General features: G+C 30.7%; 3 protein-coding genes and 1 non-coding gene across 4 annotated transcripts in view; 2 read left to right on the top strand and 2 right to left on the bottom strand.

Moving 5' to 3' along the window:
* Positions 1-31: 31 nt before the first annotated feature.
* LOC113785972 (small nucleolar RNA snoR114) lies at positions 32-117 on the top strand. Its single transcript, XR_003472155.1, has one exon. It is a non-coding gene; the product is annotated as a small nucleolar RNA snoR114 (small nucleolar RNA).
* A 4316-nt stretch (positions 118-4433) lies between these two features.
* LOC101495749 (uncharacterized) lies at positions 4434-7506 on the bottom strand. The gene is made up of 3 exons (XM_004493155.4): positions 6953-7506; positions 6657-6786; positions 4434-5049 (listed from the first exon to the last, which is right to left on the bottom strand). Exons 1-3 carry the CDS (start codon positions 7391-7393, stop codon positions 4823-4825), a joined length of 798 nt encoding a protein of 265 aa, XP_004493212.1. The 5' UTR covers positions 7394-7506; the 3' UTR covers positions 4434-4822.
* A 3533-nt stretch (positions 7507-11039) lies between these two features.
* Positions 11040-16072, bottom strand: LOC101495418 (uncharacterized). The gene is made up of 10 exons (XM_004493154.4): positions 15861-16072; positions 15035-15257; positions 14766-14923; positions 14510-14655; positions 14357-14419; positions 14187-14279; positions 13804-13968; positions 13132-13223; positions 12455-12636; positions 11040-11545 (listed from the first exon to the last, which is right to left on the bottom strand). Exons 1-10 carry the CDS (start codon positions 15970-15972, stop codon positions 11226-11228), a joined length of 1554 nt encoding a protein of 517 aa, XP_004493211.1. The 5' UTR covers positions 15973-16072; the 3' UTR covers positions 11040-11225.
* Positions 16073-19678: 3606 nt separating this feature from the next.
* The window catches only part of LOC101495088 (probable zinc metalloprotease EGY1, chloroplastic), a 6681-nt gene continuing 3759 nt past the window's right edge, over positions 19679-22600 (top strand). The window contains exons 1-2 of the mRNA XM_004493153.4: positions 19679-20187; positions 22074-22535. Of these exons, the coding sequence (XP_004493210.1) occupies positions 19870-20187; positions 22074-22535 (780 nt within the window). The 5' untranslated portion in view covers positions 19679-19869. The remainder of the gene's footprint in view (positions 20188-22073; positions 22536-22600) is intronic.

The raw sequence follows: 22600 nt of genomic DNA, 5'->3' as shown, positions 1-22600 counted from the left end.
AGCTGTGTTCGAATCATGTTTGATGCTGTTTGAGCTATGATGATAATTGTGTCTATTGTGGTGACGGGTTCATCACTAACGTCTACTTCGGTGGCGAAAAACGGCACATCTGAGCTCAATTTTTTTTTTTTCAATTTCATTAATTTTTGTTTTGTTCTGTAGTTATCATCATTGCCTGATTACATTTACGTAATGCTTCAACAAGTCACAACCCACCACAAATTTTCAAGTGGAAGAGTAAATGTGGGTCATACTTTCACTTAAAAAAGTGAAGAATTTTTTATTCTTTTAATTTTAACTATTAATGATTTAATTATTAATTCAAATAATATTAAGAAGAGCAGACTATTTTTTAATCAAATAGTTTTTTAAAAAAGTAATAAATTAAAAAGAAAAACATACATGAATCAGGTTAAGAAAATAAAGAAGAATGTGTCACAATGATATTTTTGTTCTATATTTACTATTAATTCAATTGAGTGATTTTTTTTCAAAATACAATGGCAAAATAAATTAGAAAAGTAACGAAGGATCCCAATGTAGTACTCAATTTTATCTAACCAATTTAAAATTTTTAAAAATAAGTTATATGTTTAATTTTAATATTTTCCATAAAAAAGGTTTATAGTTAAGGTTCTTTCTCTAGTTCCCTTTTGTTATTGTTTTGATTCTTGGTTCCTGGTTTCCTCTAAGTCTGGTTCTCAGTTCCTGGTTCTCTATGGTTATGGTTCTCGGTTCCTAGTTCCCTTTGGTTCTAGTTGTCTCTAGTTCTGGTTTCATTTGTTTCTGATTTCCTCTAGTTTTGATTGTCTCTGGTTTTTGTTCCATCTGATTTTTGTTTTGTATCATGATTTCCTTTGGTTTCTGGTTCTCTCTAGTTCTTGTTGTCTCTCTTTTTTTATTTGGCAGCATTAACACTTCTTTCCATCTTTTTAGCCTCTTTGTTTTTCACATTTTCTTTTCGCTACAAATTTTTCCATATATGCACAACAATTAAAAGTGCATCATCTCTTCGACCATATTTTTCGCTTCTTTTTAGCTTATTTTGTTTTTCTCTTTTTTTTCTTCTTAATACAACAACAATATTTACCATGTATTCAAACAATTAAAGAGTGCATCCTTTATTTTCTTGATTTATCTTAGCAAATCCAATTTTTCTACAAAAAACAAGTAATAATCAATAACTTGATTTTATCTCATAGATACAAAGATTCATTAATTGAACCTATAAATTGAAAACAAAAATCAACACAAAGAAGTGAGATAAAAAACGAATAAAAAGGTAGAAGGAAAATAACAAGTTTACCTTCTTCCTTTTGACACATTTCAACAACCATTTCAACCCAAAACAACTTTATACTACCTCATCAAAGGAGAACATGTAAACAAAAATAAAGTACTTGTGAGGGAAAAGAAAAAGAAGATGAAGAGAGAGAACTTATATTGAAACCTCAATCTCTGACTGATCACTCTGCGAAGAATCTGGCGACCCCCACCTCCAACGTCCTCAATGCGAACGTCTGTCGCGGGTATCCTAGTTACTCGCGCACCACTACATTCATCCTCATTCGCCACCAAACATTTGTCGAGATCTGTTTGCTGAAAACATTCAAAGCATCCTAAACCACAACGTATGAGCAACATGTACTCTCTCTCATTTATTTCCTTTCTAAAAAATTCCAAACTCATTTCATGAAAGAGATATTGTCTCTATATGTAGCAATAGAAGACCTAGAGTCTTCTTTCAATTTTCTAATCATATATTTATATTAGTTTTTTTTTTCTTTTATCAAATTCAAATGTTTTATCCTAATTCTAATTTATTTACCTAGTAAATCGAACTCTAGGTCCATGTAATTGTTTTAGCTACTCTTTGTCAACTTTTTTTATTTGTTTTATTTCACATAGATGTCTACACTTTCTTAATATCTAATATCAAATTTGAACGCTTACACATATCAAATTAATTTTCTTTTAGAAAAATAAGATTGATTGAAACGTGACATCTTATTAATCTTATATATTTATGACACATGAGTTGTGACAATTTAGTGATCTTAATGCTAAAATAATATTTTTTACAAATAAAAAAGGATTAATTGATATGTAACATGTATTAATCTCAGTTCAATATGTCTGAGTTGTGAAAATTTTACAATTTTAAACTTTTTTAACCAAATTCAAACAAATAACCAAACACACCCATTAAAATCAATTTCTCATACTTTATTTTTTTTCTACATCAAATTAACAATTTTGTTTACAACATCAAATTTCCGCAACAAAACACATTTATTTAAAAGCAACCAACGCACAAACATTTTCTACCTAGAACTACATAACTTTTATTTCTCAATTGTACTAGAGATACGTAGAGACAATATCACACTCTTGTCAAACGTAATAACAAAAAATATTTTTTCTCTTTATTTTCCGTCAAATTTTATTTCGAAATTATCTTAATAAAAATACAATTTATATATGCATTTAATAATAAGGAGAATCAATATATTTAAATAAATATAAATTGTGCACCATTATTTATAGATAACTGTTTTTAACGGATGTCGTAGAATCTTTTCTATTCATAAGCAACTCCTCAAATTAAAATTTAATTTAAAATACTATTTTTCTGTTTTAAAGATTCTTTTTAATGTTTTTAAAATTTTAAAATATATTTTGTTGGCGATTTCATTAAACTAAAAAAACAAGATTTTAAGCCATAACAACCAATATAGTAAAAAAGTCATTGAAACTATAAAGACTTCAAAATAATAAAGATAATTTATATTTTAATATATTAAGATGAACTTTTTTTTTATTTTAATTTAATTTGTTTATCATGAAAAACAAATCACGTGTCAAATTAACCAATAAGACGGCCCCACTCACCATACATGGGGTCAGTTGCTATATTTTGGATTTGTTTTAAATCTGCCACATAAGTCATTATGTGTTCGGGAGGCAACGGTTTACATCATATTTTTTGAAATGATTATTAATTTGTTTTAATTTAGGATTGTAATATTTTTATTTTATATTTAGTTGTTGTCATAGCTAAGTGAAGGTATTTTCTTATATTTAATTTATTTTGGAAAAAAGTATGATATAAGTTTGATATGAGTAGAGATAATGGTTCCTCTTGTAGCTCATATAGATTTAGGGTGTCATTGCTTTAAGTAAGATTTGTAACTTCATTTGATACAAATTTGAAATTAAGTAGATTTTTTTTTTTTAATCTTTTGATGAGAATGTTTAAATGATTTCGATTATAAATTTATAATATGCGTGCAAATGTTTAATTTGATGATTATTTTCCGTATTTTTTTTTGATGAAATTCAAATTTTAAATTGGTAAAATTAAAAATATGCATTTCACAATCTTATTTACTTGCAACTCTTTGATCTAAAGTTTCATTTGAAAATTTATTTTTGATATTATTTGTTCTATGTAGAGAAAAATCTAAAAATACAAGTTTTTACAAAAAATAATCAAAAAATTTATTTTAAAAATATTTTTTATTTTAGTACCTTACCTGCTACATATTTGTGTCATGTCATACACATATTTGGATCACTTATCCATTTAGGTTTAATCTTTCTTGAATTGTTTCATTGATAATCTATTTATCGGTCTTCCTTTGTTTAGTTTAATTTGTTTGTTTTTATACTTCCTTGTTTTGTCTTTTAAGTATTTCCACTTCAAGCTCTTCAGTCGATAGCTTTAGTAGATGATCCATTGTTTTCTGGATTCATTGATTGTTTGTGATTTTTACTTGGGTTTCTTTTTAAAATTCAAAAGAGGACTTTGAGTGGAAAAAGAGAATAAATATTAAGAAAAATATTTAATTTGAGTAGGAACTGGGAACACAAGTGATAAATTTAAGAGTAGAAAGACAGTTGAAATGTGTTTGTACTAATCCACCCTTAAATTACGATAGGATCACATCCAATTCTTGACCCACTACCAGTCGAGACATCCTGGGACTAAGGTGGTTTCCAATTTATACCTTTCAGTCATGTACCCTATCTATATAAGCTATTTCGAATTTATGTTGTATTAGGGAACTTACGGAAGACAAAAAACAATGGGTATTGCCCAAAGCTTGCTCGAATATAAAATATGAAATATAAATGTTTGGCTGTCTATTAAGGCACAATTGCTTCTGCTCTTTTCTAAGCTATAGTACATTATCTAAGCAAAAAGACATTATCTTGTAAATATACAAGGTTGATAGTGACATTTCATAGCATAACTTCTTTAGAGCTTAGTGTAACTCAGCTTACCAATGTAAATTAGACTTTGCAGATATAGAATTTCTCAAAATTACAGAATATTTATTTGCAATATTTATCTGCAAACGCGTTTGTAAAACTTGAATGATCGATAATACTGATACTATGGCAAAGTTCAAACACTGACTCAATGTGAGTAAGTTTATAGATTACCTGTCAGATATCTTAAATTAAAACTGGAGTCTTGAACAGGAAGCCTAATTTATTAGGGGCAAGGGGGGAATTCAGGTGACCCCCTACTTGTAATAACCAAAAACAGAAACAGCTATATTGCATGCATGATTTGAACATATCAACTAACTATTCTCACCTGCAATATATTCCTTTATATGCCAAACTGAAAGGTGGTAAGGAACCGTATATGCAATGAAAAGAAGGCTTACAAAAACCTAAGACTGGAATTCTATAACATCGTCCTTCACTGCTGCCAAGAATCAACTAATAAGATGACTATGAATGTTACATGGTAGCTAAAAAATGCTTCAGTGCAGCAATAGCAACCACCAAAGATATAATAAGTAGTTAGTTACTTGGATTTCTTTGGTTGTTGTTCAGAAACCCTTTGGCCCATAATTTTACAAACAGCTTCATCTTTTGAGTGAAGAAGTTTTAATGCAGGATGAACATTGAGATCACCCATGAGCACCTTCTGGCCCACATCCAACTCACTTAAATCAACGTCAATATATGGAGGAATAATGTCTGCAGGGCATAGGTACTTAACAGTCCTTCTGATGGTATTCAAAGAAGCACCTGCCAAAATTGTAAAGTGATGAATACTACTCAACCATGTAAAGACTATTGTAAACATAAAACAATGAGTAAAACATAATGCTTTATTCATAAAATGATGTAAAGATATTAATATCCATACCCATGTGTGATACATCTTACATAGGCATATATCTTACAACAGAATAAGTGAATAACCCCGTAATTGGATGAAATTTTGAAACTTCATACTAGCTCATTACATAAACTCTGATCTTTTAGACTACTAATTTTCTATCCCTTGCGACCTTGCAGATATGGCTTTTCCGCCACAAAATCAATCGCTACACTCATTGGAAAATTGTGTAGAGCTAACTCTCACTAAACCCTACAATGGTGGAAACCTTGTGCACTAGAGCATCCCTCTTAAGAGCAGTTGAGCTTTTCTAGTTGGTCAATAAAACACAAAAGGAGCGCCTGGAAGAGTTTATTTTGGTTTACCTTATCACATAAGTACTTGCTTAAATGTTTGGAAAAGCTTATGAAAATAGTTTAATATGCCCATAAACTGTTTATACCTTGGTTTCAAAAACTCTCTAAGCTTATACAAAGATCGTGTAGAGCTCTCCCTCAATTCCATCTTCGATTGTAGAAACGACTTATCTATAACCCCACTTGTATGATACATTTTTATTGAATAAGAACTTAATTAAGTTGTTTATCCAAAGACCTCCAAATTCTTAGACCTTTTTATCTACCAAATACCAATTATCATCATAAAAATATTGGGCATAGTGCTGTACCACACTTTCCTATGCATAGATATGGAACAGAGAACTTGAAACTTAAAAGTTAAAAACCATTGCACATAATCATGCCATCTAGCATGAAATCATGTAAGCATCAAATTGAACCTACACGGAAACTGTAGAGTTGGACTGTCAAGTTACAGATATCTTTTTGCACTCTAAGCTCAAGCTTCTTTCTGTATAACCTCCAATAGTGAAATGAGGAAAAGAGCAAAAGTTTGAGTGTTGAATCCTAAAAGAGGTTTCATATTCAATTGACACTGATTGAGAAGATACAAACTGTTGGTAGCAACTAACTAACAAGTAACTTACAAATTGTACCAATAACTAACAGCAAAAAGAATTAAGTTACATAAAGTTAATCTCTTAATCATGTGAATCAAGCAGAATATTAACCAGAACAATGTTACACCAAAAGTGTCACATTAATGAGGGGAAGGTGGTGTCATGCAGTAAGTAAACATATCAAATCTAGTCCTGCTTGTATAAACAGATATCACGGAGTGCTTATAGAAATAAGTTGAAAACGGTTAATAGATATGTCATAAAGTGTTTCCATAAGCTCTCCCAAACACTCTTACAAGTGCTTATAACCTCTGTAGCACTGACGCATTTAATATGGTGTCCTGGCGTCTAACACCATATTACATTCAATTAGTTCATTTTCTCAAATTATTACCGATGGCGGTGTCGGTGTAGTGTCTGTGTAAGTATATGTGTTTCATAGCTTGTAACAGTAGATAAGCTTAAATAAACCAATCCAAACATACCGTTAATCTACTTATGAAAAATGAAAGCATGAGAACATTGGCAATTTTTGTCAATGTGTGGTAAGCTAACCTTTCTTCAGTCCAGGGGATATATCATCTCCTCTGAATACAATAGGAACGTCAACTTTCAACCAAGCATCTGACGGAGCCCTAATAAATGTAACATTCAAAGGTGCATCATTCCCAGCTTGCAAATGAATCTGCCAAATTTCCAATACCACAAAAGTTTTCAAAGATTAATTAAACTCACTAATCAAAAAGATTAAACTCAAAACTAATAACAATTTTAAAAAAACAAGAGATTCTAATTGAGTAACCTAGCCGCGAAATCAAAACGCAAATAATAAGTAAAACGATAATGCATACACTGCGGGGCAAAACGCGAACGTTTTCAATGACATCTTCATCATTGGAATTTGAATCGGAGTCGAATTGACGAAGAACTTGGAGACGAAAGAGGCGGGAGAGAAAGAAAGAGCGACCGAGTTGGTTGACGAGTTTTCTGATCTGATCGGTACGGACAGAAATGAGACGTTTGTTGCCGCCGTGTTGGCCGTCTGCCTGCTCGAACACAATGCTCGGTACGCGGCCGACTTTGCGCTCCTTGGCAGATATGTTCTTCCCCGAATCGGCGCGGGGAATCGCGAGGATGGTCTCGTCGTACTTGGGATCAGGTTTAGGAAAACCTTCGAGGTAGGTGAATGAGTCTACGCCTGGCTCTGAAGGGTGGAGGATGGCGGCGACGGAATGGGAGAAGTGACGGCGGTGCAGGAAGGTTCTGACGAGGATGTGGCGGTGGAGAAACATTTTTAAGAAGGAAAGGGTTTTGGTAGTGAAGAGTTAAAAGGGTTTATGTTATGTGCTTTCTGCACTCTTCACTCTTCAGTACCACCAGTCCACCTTCGAGTCGAGTGAATCATTTTGTTTAGTTTTATGGAGTTTTAACATTTCTTTATTTTTACATTTCAAATTCAAACAACACTATTTTAATTTTAACTATGGATTATTATTAACTATTCAATCACCATTTTAAATCCTAAATTTCTACGAATTTTATAAAAAGATAAATTTATTTTTATATTGAGTATAATTAATTAATTGAAAAATAATAAACAAATATAATTAATTAATTTAGTGTCTTCAACTATTCCTTTAACAAAAAGTAACAATTAACTATTAATATCAACTATTTTTAAAAAATAAATAAAATATTCCTACCATCAAAAGTATACTTATGAAATAAACATGTAGTAATTTTATTGAAATGAAAAAGTAAACTTACAATGTTTATATTTCGTAGGTATATTTTTCTTGCATAAAATTCTTTATAATCTTTTCAATATACATATTATCTCATAAGAGTTTTTATGGGCTACCCATCTACCACGTGCATGACATATATATCTACATTAATTGTGTGAGAAATTAAAATCTAAAGCAGAATCTATAAAAGGTTAATATTAATAAAATATTTATTTTTTAATTTTTTAGTTGTCATACTGAGGGTTAGGTATTTGAGTTTAAATAATAATAATTTTTATTTTAAAGAATTTAAAGATTTTTTTTTTTGAAATTATTTTTTAATTTTTGTTTATTTATTATCATAAAACGATAATATATTTTTAACATATTTGTATATAATTATGTAAAAGTGATTTTTTTAAGTATAAAATTATTATAGAGGATATAGAAAATGATTAAAAAAATATATATTTATTTAAAAAAATATTTTTTAAATACATTATTTTTCTAAAAACACTCTCTCTTCCTCTATATCTTGTCTCTTATCTCTTTAGAATTATTGTTACTTATAAGTAGATATATGTTATCAAAAGATTATAATATTTTATATAATTTAACGAATGTTAATTTTTTCTCCAAACTATTCTCTCAAACTTTTAATTCTTAAGAGCAAATCAAAATCATCAATACGATAACATCCGTTAAATCTTAAAAATGTTTAAGAAAATATCTAATATTTAATATATAGAAAAGAAAAAAAAAACTAACTCAATGAATGTGCAAAACGGTTGAACTTTGAAAACAAATAATATAATTTAAACTTGCACAATCATCTTAGGTTACTCAATAGCTATATAAATAATTAGCAGATACTCAATATTAAGATATTACTAAAATTTAGAAAAACTTCATCTAGACTTCGTTGTAAGACTAGGTAAGGATGATGTCTCTCTATAATATGTTAGATGGATAGGTGAAGATTACATGTTCAATTTAATTTATTTTGTGCACATATCATATACTAACTTGCAAGTGAAAGATATCTTTGAAGAATGTCAATGACACTTTAATTGTTTGGCTATTGTTCTTCATAATGACATTAAGCTCCAGATTAATAATCACTTTTGTTTTATAGATATTGTTGATGTTATTATATGAAGAGTCTCCTACTAGGAAGTATTCAACTAATTCTGCTTATAAGTGGTTGACGAAGAGACAACACAACCTGATACTCCATGATTCTAGATGGTCTTAGATTTGGAAGCTAAAAATCGCATAAAATATTCAACTCTTTAGTTGGATGATTTTTTACTACAATTTTCCCAAATTCCCACCAACCACTTTAGGGTTTGGCGGCACGTGACAACTGATCCTTCTTGTCATAGATGTGACCATCACTCATAAACTATTTTGCATAATATTAATGACTCTCCAACAGTGAAGGTTATTTGGAACTTATTGATTTTGGATCAACATTACCAATTCTAAATTTTGTAATGTGAGGAATGAATTAATACCAATCTTCAATCCATCAATGAGAATTTTTTTGCTATTGTGTTGGATTATTTGGAAAGCCAAGAATCATGATATATTTTTTCTACTGAAAAAATGGGCACACTGACTTACCATCAATCAAATTAAAACTCTTCATGTTGCATCTACTTAGGTTTTTGGAACATCTAGCACTTCTTGTAACAATTGTCACGTCTCTTGTCTCTTAGTTGCCTCATTCTGAGAACTGCATTAAGCTTGATATTGATGGAAGTTCACCTTGAAATCCAAGGTGTTCCAACTTTGGGGGTTTAACATAAACTCTAGTGGTGAATGAATATCAGGTTACTTCATATTTTGTGGCATTGACACTATTATGAATGATGAGTTAATGACTATGCTTTGAGATTAGATTTGGCTTGGAATGTTGGGCATAAATTTTTTATTTGTGAATCAAACTCTCTTATGGTCGTTGATATGGCAAAGAATAGGGTTTCTTCATCTCACCCATGTGCTCCCACGATTGGTGTTATAAATAAGTACAAAGACTTCCAATGAAACCTCTATTTTGTCCACACCTTGCGGGAAGACAACATGTGTATGAATTGACTTGCTAATAACGGAGTTTCCCATAAATCTTCCTTAGTTACTTTAAATGTGTATCCACCTACACTTAATCATCTTGTTCTCCAAGATGGTATTGGACATGTACTCCTTAGGAGTTAATTTGCTTGCTTTTACCTTTTATATTTCTTACTCATAAAAAAAAAAATGAGGAAAAACTTTTGGACAACACAAGTATTGTTTGACGAGAAGTGTTATGAACACTTTATTTTTAACATTCACCTTCTTATTGGCTAAAATCATTGCAGATTTCACACTTTAGAAATCGATCCCAAATAAAGTGGTAGGACACGTATGAATTTCAATCAATAAAAAAGTGAATATTAAAAAAAGTGTTCTTAGTACTCCTTTTGTCTGACACTATATAACGATACAATTTTATGTTTTATATTTATTTTTCTCACTCTTGTTAAGCCATATCTATGTATGGGGTCAAATTTGTGGTATTCAATTAACATTTGTGAGTCTATGTTATGATCCATATTGACTTGAATTGGTTAACTGATAAATTTATCTAGACGTCTTTTTGATTAACAGTATTACGACAAATTATTGATTCATTGATTCATTTGGTGTAAAAATATATGATTCATTTACGAGTTACATAAACTAAGGTAAATATATACCTCATGTAAACTAATTCGTAGTGTAAAATATATTACCGATACATAACTTCCGATAGTGTATTTAAGAGTAAAGAAGCAAAAGCCGAAGACATATGAACATCCACCATAAAGTAATTGGGGGTCTCTCAATGAGATGTTAGCTCATGTGGTAAAATTAAAATACAGAGATTAAATTGAGGGAAAATGTTCAAATTTCCTTAACAACAATATTAAAATAGCCACTAGTGTAAGTTTCTAAATAGTCATTAATATCACTTTAATTAATAATAATTGACAACTAATTTCTATTTAATAATTTGGAAAACTAAATTGTCTTGACCTATACAATTTTGCATATCAAAATTATTGTTTACTTGATTATTGTGGTCACTTTTTATTGTAAATTTAAATTTGTTAAAATTAATTAAATTGAGAAGGAGCTTTCTTATCCTCATGCAGCTCGTGTAGTACAAGAGAAGTAACAAAAAGGATCAAACAAACGACAAGATTGCGCGGGCTTGTGCAATTTGGCAAATTCAGGAAAACTATTAAAACTATCTACATGCTGGTTAGAATAAGCCAACTTAAATACCTACCTAAATTACACTCTTGTTACTGTTCTCTAACTCTGAAAAAACAATTTCTGCTGGTTAGTACATTCTTATTTATTACTCAGCTCACAGCCAACTAAAAAGCCTAAATCCATTTCCACTTCCTGCCTCCGTGGAATCCGATTCACTCCCCATTGTCTCTTCCGAGGTCTCACTTGGAAGCAGTTTTATCCGATCTGCGTGCTCAATGATCCAATCAGTGAATTCTGGAGATGCTGCCCATTCAGCTAAAGCTTGCTTGGTGGAGTCTCTAGTGAAATCGTCCCATTCTTCCTTAGTGAACTTCTTTCTGTCGTTGGTCTTGTGGAAGGTTGAATAATAATTCATCCCTAATTGAGTCCCAGAAGCTTGTGGTGATAAAAAACCAGAAGATGGTGATACAACACCTAAAACAGACAAAATGAATGAATTAGACAGCATATTCAAAAGCATTTTTAATGCAAGTAAAATAACGCTTCAGAAACTTCCACTTAATAATAGCATAAACATAAATCTCTTAATGAAACCAATATTTCAAGTAACAGAAATGAAAACAACTAAAACTGCAAAAAATTCAGCATGACTCAAAACAAGCCAGACCAGAGGTTATTATAAAAAAATCAAAAGCAGCGAAGTCCTAGAAATTTAAGAAAATCTCGAAATTTGGAAACAAAATCCAGAAGAATCACGAATAATATCATAGCACCATTACAATCAACAAAATTTAAAATATTAAATAAACTTAATTTGTGTTGTCTAAATTTCAACATTAATTATAGATACTTCCGTCAGAATGGAAGATTTGCAATTATTGATGCTGACTTATAGATATCAAAATGCTTTGTAGTGGATCAGAATTCAGCGCAAAAAGTACTGATATGGAAAAAACCTCTGATATTTGAAGTTCACCAGTTCATTTGAAAATATAAAAAAAGATTCTGGTTTACATTTAGTAAGCATAATCTTCAGGAAGAAAAAGTGGTGTCCCTAAATTTGTGTTCACTTCAAGTTCAGGCAAAAAAAATTGTCCTTTTGCAAAAAATTTAGAAAAGTTCAATATATGAATATAGTCCTCTTACCGTGATTTTACAAAACGTGATTTTGCAAAAGTTACACCTTGTGCTTTTGCAAAATCATAGTGGCTCACCGTGATTTTGGTAAATACACCGTGATACCAAACATACCTCTAATAAAAAGTTCAATATATATTATCTATTTATTTGTGCAGATGTTGTTCCATTCACTAAAAAGATGAAATTTTGCTTGGCCAATAACATGTTACTTTATCACGTGTCAAAAAGATTGAAATGACATACCTCTCACAGGAGAGTCAGACCATGATGTCCTTTTAGGGCTGCTCCACAGTTTTCCTTTAGAGCTACCTTTAGGGTTATTCCACATTTTTCCTTTAGGAGTTGACTTGCTAAGAAATTCAGCACGGCCACGAGTTCCTCTCCTCCATTCTAGTGAATAATTATCATTCCCTGAAGTTTCATACCTGCATAAATTACAATAACATATTTTCAAGTGACCAACTTGATTGCATCATCTTTGATGGATAACGACAAAAGAAAAAATATATAATACAGGTAAAGTTTCAGACTCTCATGACAAACATATAAACAGTAAAAAACCAGCATATGGGTGAATCACACTCTCTTAGTTCCTATATTATATATAATGATAACTTTCATTATAATGTTAAATTATATTAACCGTTACCGTTTCCTACAATAAAATCCAGTGCTTTAATAAATCAATTCATAAAAACATTTAGTTTTAAGTTGTTAGCGCCATGAAAACCATGTCATCTACTGCTTCATTGGAAAACCCAAAATGACTATGCAAATGGAGAACAATTTGTTACTTAAAGTGAAGTATTAAGAAACATTCAGGTTTGCTGGCAGAATAAATTGAATAAAACATGTCTCTAGTACAAACGATTTAACATGAACATATATAAAATAAAGCTAAAAAGATAAGTCATACTAACCATCCATGAAGCAATTTTATTGAAGAAATAAGTTTGCATACAGCTCCACAAGAGACCAAGGCTCCGAATGCAAGAGGAGTATCAAGAGTGCTCTGATAGAGAAACAAAACATCATAATAAATAAGGAAATTAACAGAATTCTTAAAATAATAGTATATAATAGATCAAAATTGTCAGACACGAAGAAGGACTTTCATTAACAAAAGTTAAACTCCAATATAGATAGATGGGCTCATCTCATCACCAACTCAAGCCTGGATTCAAACAACAACTTTGCAATAAAATCAACTAAATACACAAAAGGATTTGTACCACGTCACAGTATCATACAACTTCATAAAAAATATTGCCAAGCTATGCCGCTTAGGAAATAGTTCCTAATATAATCCACTTTTAAACTTCCATTAATGCAGACATTTTTCAAAAAGAAAGATAACTATTTTTACTATTAACATTTTTATTTTATCTGTTGTTCAAAATACTTGTTTCATTATTCTATTATGATCTACAGTCAATTCTATGAAATTTCAAATCAATGAAACAAACCACTTCACCGTTTTATTTTATTTTATTTTATTTCATTATTTGTTAAGGCAAACTATCTTTCACATTTTATCTGTGGAAGTATAGATAGCAGGAAAAGTGCATAGCATTCCATTTATTAATGCAAACCTGCAAAATAAAGGTAGTTCCAATAATGCGCATTGCCCATTTCACAAACTGAGCGACCCCAGCATCCACACTACCATCTTCTTTTGAAATAACAAATTTCCTGACAATCCAGTAGCCTAAAGCAGCTCCAGCCAATATGATACCCAGTAGTACAAAAAGAGCAACCTGTAAATCATAGGTAAAGTATTTCATGAAACAGAATTAATGTCTGATTGACAAGCCAATATAGGATGGAAGACAGATGACAATGCATGTCTGACAAACAAATATGGCCAGCAATCATCATCGGAGCAAACACTGGGGCAGTAGTACACATGTAGACACAGCATAAAAATAAAAATATGCACAAGCTATCTAAAAGATAAATAAACAGGTATACTTACTGGGTTGTGCATCTCTTCACTCATCCCAAAACTCTGAAGAATTGAATTTACGATCATAGAGAATTGGTGCAAAAGGAATGAACCAGCTCCAAGCTGAAACAGAACACAAGTAATATTAAGAATGTATGAAAAGCGCAATTGAACATCAGCCAAAACTGAATCAAACTCACCACTGATCCATATATGGTAAGGTAAAATATATTTTTTCTTCCAGTTGGCAATAATTTCATGCCCTACATCACAGTCAGAAAAATTGGTTAGAAAACTTGGAGGCAATGAAGAAAAGTTGAAATCCATGTGTAATATGAAAGTAATTTATATACCTGAAAAAGAAGTATTATAATGACGAGAAAGACACCTATAACCATTGAACTGCTATAATAAAAAGGAACCCAGCTGCTAATAATTGGAGCCAACAGCAGCAGTGTCAATCCAATGGGAAGACAAATGAGGCGCCATTGCTGAAAATCTGCAAATGTTTTGTAGAACATACATAAATTAGCACTGGAAGTTTTAAAAAAATCATAAGAGAGAAAAATAGAATAATCTTTCCCCCTTTGTGCCATGGAAGAAACAAACCTTGTTCAAGTGCAACTGTAACTGAACCCGATATTTCACCATCAATCTTGACATCAACATATCTAGTTTCATAAGGTGACATAACTGCACTCCATATCCCCTTTTGCACACCCCTCCAATCATCCTTTTCACACTGACACCATCCAAGAGTATTATTCCTGCAAATACTTTGTAAATAAGAAATGGAAATCTTGACAGAATTCACTAGAATTCGGAAAATACATAAGGAATCTTATGTTGAGTACAATGCGTCCATGTTATGTACTTACCTATGGAAACAAACCAGAATTTTGTTATGTAATCTCTCTGGTATAGCAACGGAGGGAGCCAATGTAATATGGAATGAATTAGCATAGCTCCCGAGTTTCAATCTTGAGATACCAGAAACTTGAATACGCTCACATTGCAAAATGTTTTTAGCACCGTGAGTAGTAGAATGCTCCGAAAGCATAGAAGGCGATACATCCAAAACTGGCCTCTCAATATCAATACCTGCAGTTATAATATGCTGAAATCATTTTCAAATGCAACGGGAAAGAACAGAACTTGCAAAAACAAAGTAAATAAAAAACTAAGCACATTAGTGACACCAATTATTCACTAGGAAACAAGAACAGAACCAACAAAGTTTTTTGCATCATTAACCATACACCAAACCCAATAGAACCACATTAAATACACTTTGGATCCACATTTACATTGCCAGAATCACGGTGAGCTACAGCAATTATGGCCGAAGCTACACTTTGGAGCTTCAATAAAATCAAAGTGGCACCCTGATTTTGCCAAATTCATAGTTCATTGAAACATACACTATGAAAAATAACCTAAACTCCAAAGGGAAAAATAAATGAAAATAAATTGCAGTGGTAACGTTCTGGAATGTTGGTTGGGAAGCACAGGGTGGGTGCGATGAAGACAATATCAGTGGGCGATGGAGAAATCCAATGTTAGAAGTAGAATTTGAAACCCTAGGAGTAGTTGATAAGCGGCAATGAGGAAATCCTCCTACAAAGACGGAAAGTAACAACTAACTAGATATGCATAGAGAAGATGGAGTGAGAAGGAGAAGAGGAAGAGGAAGAGGGTTCTAACCTTTGAGCGTGGGAGGGGTAGTATGGTCATTGGCAAGTGAAGCAGCGAAGATTACGAAGAAGCAGAAAGGAAAAATAAGCAGCGTGGGGGAGGAGAAGTAGAAGCAGCCCATGACCAAACGCCGCGCTCTTTTTCAATTCCTTTGGATTTTGATTTTTTCTTAAATACATCACATTACTGCATTTTCCGCAGCGTCGCGTTTCTTTAAGGCAACTTTTTATTTTAATTTGCCTTTTCTTACGCGGGCTATTCATTTATCTATTAATTATGAGTTAATGCGATTGCGTGTAGGCAGTCGTATAGTATAATGTAACCCCAATAAATAATTAATAATTGGTTTGTCACAACAAAGAAAAGAAAAGAAAGGGAGCAGTGTTATTAGTAACTTCTAATTCAATTTTCAATTTTCAATTTTCAAATATTAATATCGTTGTATTGAATTGTTACGAATTTGAATTTGGTAAAATTTATTATATTTTTTAATTAAAAAAAGTAGTGTTATTTAATAAAAAATATATATATAAATAGGAATTTGGTAAAATTTATTATATTTTTTGATAAAAAAAAGTAGTGTTATTTAGTAAGAAAAACATATAAAAATAGGAATTTTAATCAATTAATAATTATGTAATAGAGGATGAGTAGTTATAATTTATAAGAATTGAATGTTATTGCATATTATTGGTTTATTTTTTTACAAACATCTTTCTGGTAATAATTGACAGTTGCCAAAACTATTGACTTAAGAATGGTGTGATTTTCACACATAAATTTACATCATATTGTAACATCAAAATAAATAATTAATACAATTTAAATATATGATTAAATAATTTGTGTATATTATTATTATTATTATTAAATACAATAATATGTTATATAATAGATAATTAATTAATTATAATATCTCTTTGTATTTAATAATTATTAAGTGAACGTAATATTACCACACATTTGAATCATGTTAATAATGTTAAATGGAATAAATTTGGATGTTAAATTTGACTAAATTATACTTTTTTCTTAACCATATTAATGAGGTAAAACTTCTTCTCGTTATTTTAAAAAGGCTAAATTACATTGTGATCCTTTAACTTAATTTCAGATAACGTTTTAGTCATTTATTTTTTTTTTCTCCGACTTGGTCCTTTATTTTAGTTTTAAGTGACAATTTGATATTTTATGTTTTAAAATTTCAACAATGTTATCCTTTTTTATACAAAATTTCAAAAAAAAATTCAAACAAAACTCATAAAATTAATTATATTCTTCAATATAATACAAATTTCATCAAATTCGTATCGCAAATTTTCAAATAAACTCATATTTTCATATTTTATTTGATATTGTTAGGAATAAAGAACTAAATCGGAAAAAAAAAAAAAAAAAAAAAAAAAAATTTACATCATATTGTAACATCAAAATAAATAATTAATACAATTTAAATATATGATTAAATAATTTGTGTATATTATTATTATTATTATTAAATACAATAATATGTTATATAATAGATAATTAATTAATTATAATATCTCTTTGTATTTAATAATTATTAAGTGAACGTAATATTACCACACATTTGAATCATGTTAATAATGTTAAATGGAATAAATTTGGATGTTAAATTTGACTAAATTATACTTTTTTCTTAACCATATTAATGAGGTAAAACTTCTTCTCGTTATTTTAAAAAGGCTAAATTACATTGTGATCCTTTAACTTAATTTCAGATAACGTTTTAGTCATTTATTTTTTTTTTCTCCGACTTGGTCCTTTATTTTAGTTTTAAGTGACAATTTGATATTTTATGTTTTAAAATTTCAACAATGTTATCCTTTTTTATACAAAATTTCAAAAAAAAATTCAAACAAAACTCATAAAATTAATTATATTCTTCAATATAATACAAATTTCATCAAATTCGTATCGCAAATTTTCAAATAAACTCATATTTTCATATTTTATTTGATATTGTTAGGAATAAAGAACTAAATCGGAAAAAAAAAAAAAAAAAAAAGATAAAGGACTACAACGTTAATTGAAATTAAGTTAAGGGACCACAGGTGATATTTAACCTTTTAAAAAAATATAATTTGATACTTTAATTTTTAGTTTTGATTTTGTTAATTTTTTTTTACAATCTAAATGATGATTTTTTGTTGATATATACCCGATAGTTCCTTTTCTCCATAAAAGATATACACATGAACAATTTTTATATTTTTTATGGTACACTCCACTTGGCGGCCAAATTATCCTTCTCTTGCACTTAAGATTCCTTTTTGGTTCAATCCTCGTTATCCAACATTTTTTACAACTCAAATCAATTGGCAGTGATAATGAATGAACAATGGTACTTATTCTCCATATACATAATTCGATTTTCACAAAAGACAAAAATTCGTTAATTTAAAACTAAGAGAAAAGGGGAGCTAGAAGTATATCATCTAATGTCACTCATAGAGGTTAGACTATTATGTATATCATCCATGTTATGACCATCCTTAGCTCTGTTTATTGAAGAAATGAGGATAATTTGTATAAACTTTATATGGAGAAACACCCAAGAGAATCCTAAATGTCACCATTCCTCTTGGAAAAAATTATACCGATTAAAAACACCTTGAAATATATCAATCAAATGTACATCCAAAAGTTGGTTTGACAAGTAATATCATGTAAAGATAAAATGTGTGTGCAAATTGCTCGTGCTAAGTATAAATATGAGAATCTTGTAATGTCCTATATGAATTCCAATAATTTTTCCTTAGATGTTTTGAAATTTATTAGCAAAGTTCAACCCAAGGTTGTTCCCAACATCTCTTTGATAATTTAGTATGACACTGATGTGAAATTTTTTAATTTTAAAGACTTAGTTACCAGTCCTATTCCTCATAAATCGATTAGAGTTCCCTAATATTTTTAATGCTCTTGAAGGTGATTGTAATTGGAATGTCAATAAACTATATCTTCTTGGAGATATATGTGGTAAAATTGCCAATGTCAAACCTCTTACTAGTGTTAGCTCGTATATTCCTAAATGGAGCCTTGAAAACAATAGTTAATTTTTCAATCACATTGCCTATTAGAATGTTAACTCTCCTTCTCCCGAAGTATAAGTTACAAATCATATTTTATCCAAAATCTCAAATTAGAAAGGTCCAGCCAATTTGAAAAGTTGTTAGTAGTACTCTCTGAACATGTCATTTTGCTTCTAAAACTCTTTGAGATATGGAATTCGACTTGCTCGTAAACTCTGTCTCATCCATGTTATTTTTTTGCTGATACTTATGTGGTAATTTTATTTATGCCCTCAAAGATTGTCCCGTCTCCCCCTATTTAGCTTTTTTAATAAGACTATGTAGCTTCTCAAACTCTCAAATGGTCAATTTTCGGTGTAACTTGTCAATCATGACACCACTGAATGTATTATTTTCTTTGCTTTGTTTTGCCATAAAAACTCATTTATTTTAAGTTTTTTTTTTTAGAATTATTATCTAATGTTAAACTCTTATGTATTTTGCTAATTGTAAGACATCTTTTACTCATTTATTTATCTAATTTATTATATTTTTTTGTCCATAAATAAAATAATTAAAATAATTAAAATAATTAAACACAATTATGAAATCTCAAATTATAACTTGGAACATAATATTGATATTAGCAAAATCGACATTTATCCAAATGAATAATCTAATATCTTTTAGAAGATAAGAGAGAGATAACAATAGTTTTGACGACCAAATTAATAGTTTATTCTTAAAATATCCGAAATGTGTAAAACATAAACGAAAAAAAAATTAAAATCCATTCTGTTTGGTGTTGTCGTATTTCGTTCTTAGATATCCCAACCCAACATAGGCCGAGGAGAGTGTGTTGTGGACTCAGTTTTCCCTTTCCATTTCCAAAAGCCAAGCTTCATCATATGCGTGCTGTTATGGTGTCATACCCATCCCACTGAAACGCAACGTCGTTTAGCTTCTTTTATGTTATCCGCTGAAAAATGGGGACTCTAACGAGTTGCAGTTTGGTGCCTCTAAACTCCGAGTTCCGGTTCAACCCAGTTCGCAGAATCTTCACTTTCAGGGACAAAATTCAGTGCCACCGCATCAATTCACACATATCCAAATTAGGGAAGTTGAAGCACGTCGATTTCGACAGGTTTAGGTGTTTTTCAATTAACAACAAGGACGGTGTTGATGGTGAAGGGGAAAGTGGTAACAATGATTCTAAATCCAACGTAACCACCGCGTTACCTGATGAAGATAACAGAGCTTTTAATTCTGCTGATAAATCACCAACACCCTCCACTTCTCAAAGGGTACATTTTTATTTATTCCTTTATTTGATTGAATTATTGTGTTCTTTTGTTGCTACTAACATTTTTATGTTTATTACATGGTTTCAATTGTCTTAACTTGTTACAACTTACTCGTAACTGAAATTCGGTTGTTTCATATAGTTACAAACTGTCACAGACTCAATTAGTTATTAGGCCCTGTTTGGAATAACAATTTAATTAAGCGCTTACAGCATCCGGGCTTATCATAAAAGTGTTTTACTTATTTATTTATTAATTTATACAACACCATATAAGTGTTTATTTATAAGCTATTTCTATATAAAAAAATAAAATAAAGTTAAATTGTTTTCATGTAACTATAAAAAGCCATTTTCATAAGCTATCGTGAAAAACACATGGAAATAAGCCGAAATCAGTTTATGGACATGTCATAAGATGTTTGCAAATGCATAAGTTTTTGTAAACACTCTCACAAGTGCTTTTGCACATAAATTAGCTTAAATAAGTTAATCCAAACTAAGTCTACCTATATCATGAACTTGTATATAATGCTAGTTGCCGAACTGCTTCAGCTTTGATACTGAATAATGAAAATAAGATTTCTTCCTTCCCTCAACATCGTTTTTTAGTCTTTATTCTTGTTCACGTTGAATTTCGATGAAACTGTAGCTCACGAGATTTGTTCACAAACTTAATTTGTTGATGCTTTGCCAATTGTCAGCCAATTATGAATGTTGGTGGGGATTTATCTAGATAGAGCAGGGCTAATAACTCACTCTTTAACACACACTTTCTGACACACTCTATTTGATTGGTTTAAATTTACATAGGTCCCACCAAAATATATGGGTCCCATATAAATTTGGTGAGACCCATGTGTATTTTAACTAATCAAAGAGTGTGTGTGTTAATTAGTATGTTGCTAGCATTATTCATCTAGATAATATCGATTTAAGTACAGTTTATCCATGGTTTCCTTAAATAACCCTCCTCCATGGCTTATTATGACACTCACAATGAGACGCAAAAAGATGCAGATTTTGGGGGTAATGTATAAGACTTGTTGTAAATTTGTTTAGTTCAAAGGAAGGGAGGGGAGAAGAATCCTCCTTGTTTGGTAATGGCGCTGGAAGAATTTAAAACAAAATAATTTATTTTTATACTCTTATAACATCTATGTTATTTATTAGTCATGTTTAAAAGATTTGGAATATAAATCTTAACAACATGCAAGTTTTCAATTCTACGAGGAAGCAGGTTTTTATCGTTAATAAGACCGATCCCTACAAAGGAAAAATCAGGAATAGAATTGTGTATCTCATTAGGTGGGCCTTTCAAAGTTCAAACTTCATCTATTTCCAATATTTCTCTCTGTGATTATTGAGTTTAGATAAATACAAATAAGGATATTTTAGTGAATGTATTCAAAATTTTATACTCATCTTCTCCTCCCGCCAAATTCTGGAATCCAGACCAATATTGGAGAGGAACCAAAATTGAGATAGGAGGAATTTTGTTTCCCTCTCCTTTCCCTTCAAGATATTGAGTCAAACAAGAAATTTTTAAAATAACTCCCGTCCCCTCTCCTCCTCTCCATTTTCTCACAACCAAACACCAAATGTTTTAATGACTTTAAACTAATACCACCACCCTTCTACCACCAAGAAGGTTAGCAAATATTTGCCGTTGTTGTTGTCTATCATTCTCCTTTTGTTTTTATGGTAACTTCTTTTTTGTAAACTAACTTTTAATGTTTCACATGTGCTGAAAACCCACTAAACAACAACTTTTAATGATGCACGCGTTAAAAAACCCACTGATCAATGTATTCCGTTGCATTTTAAGCGTGGGAATTGTCTGTTGTCATTCATGATGCTCATGTTTTTATCATTTCACGTTTTCAGTCGTCATTGTCATCACTTGGATCTGCATACAACAATTTTCAAGTTGATTCTTTCAAACTAATGGAACTCCTTGGACCTGAGAAGGTTGATCCTACTGATGTAAAGCTAATTAAGGATAATCTTTTTGGTTATTCAACCTTTTGGGTGACCAAAGAGGAGCCTTTTGGGGAACTAGGAGAAGGCATTCTTTTCATCGGAAATTTAAGGGGAAAGAGGGAGGATGTTTTTTCCAAACTCCAAAATCGGCTAATTGAGGTCACAGGTGATAAGTACAACCTTTTTATGGTGGAGGAACCAAATTCAGACAGTCCTGATCCACGAGGTGGGCCGCGTGTTAGCTTTGGTTTACTGCGGAAGGAGGTTTCTGAACCAGAGCCAACTACACTTTGGCAATATGTCATTGCATCTTTGTTGTTTCTTCTCACTATTGGGACCTCAGTGGAGCTAGGAATTGCATCTCAGGTAGGCTAATTATGAATACTATTTGATCAGGTTGTGATTGGCGAATGTTTGTAAACAACACTCTT

Source organism: Cicer arietinum, chromosome 3, assembly GCF_000331145.2.
Source record: "Cicer arietinum cultivar CDC Frontier isolate Library 1 chromosome 3, Cicar.CDCFrontier_v2.0, whole genome shotgun sequence".
Lineage (NCBI taxonomy): Eukaryota > Viridiplantae > Streptophyta > Magnoliopsida > Fabales > Fabaceae > Cicer > Cicer arietinum.
This window is presented reverse-complemented; position numbering and strand designations above follow the sequence as displayed.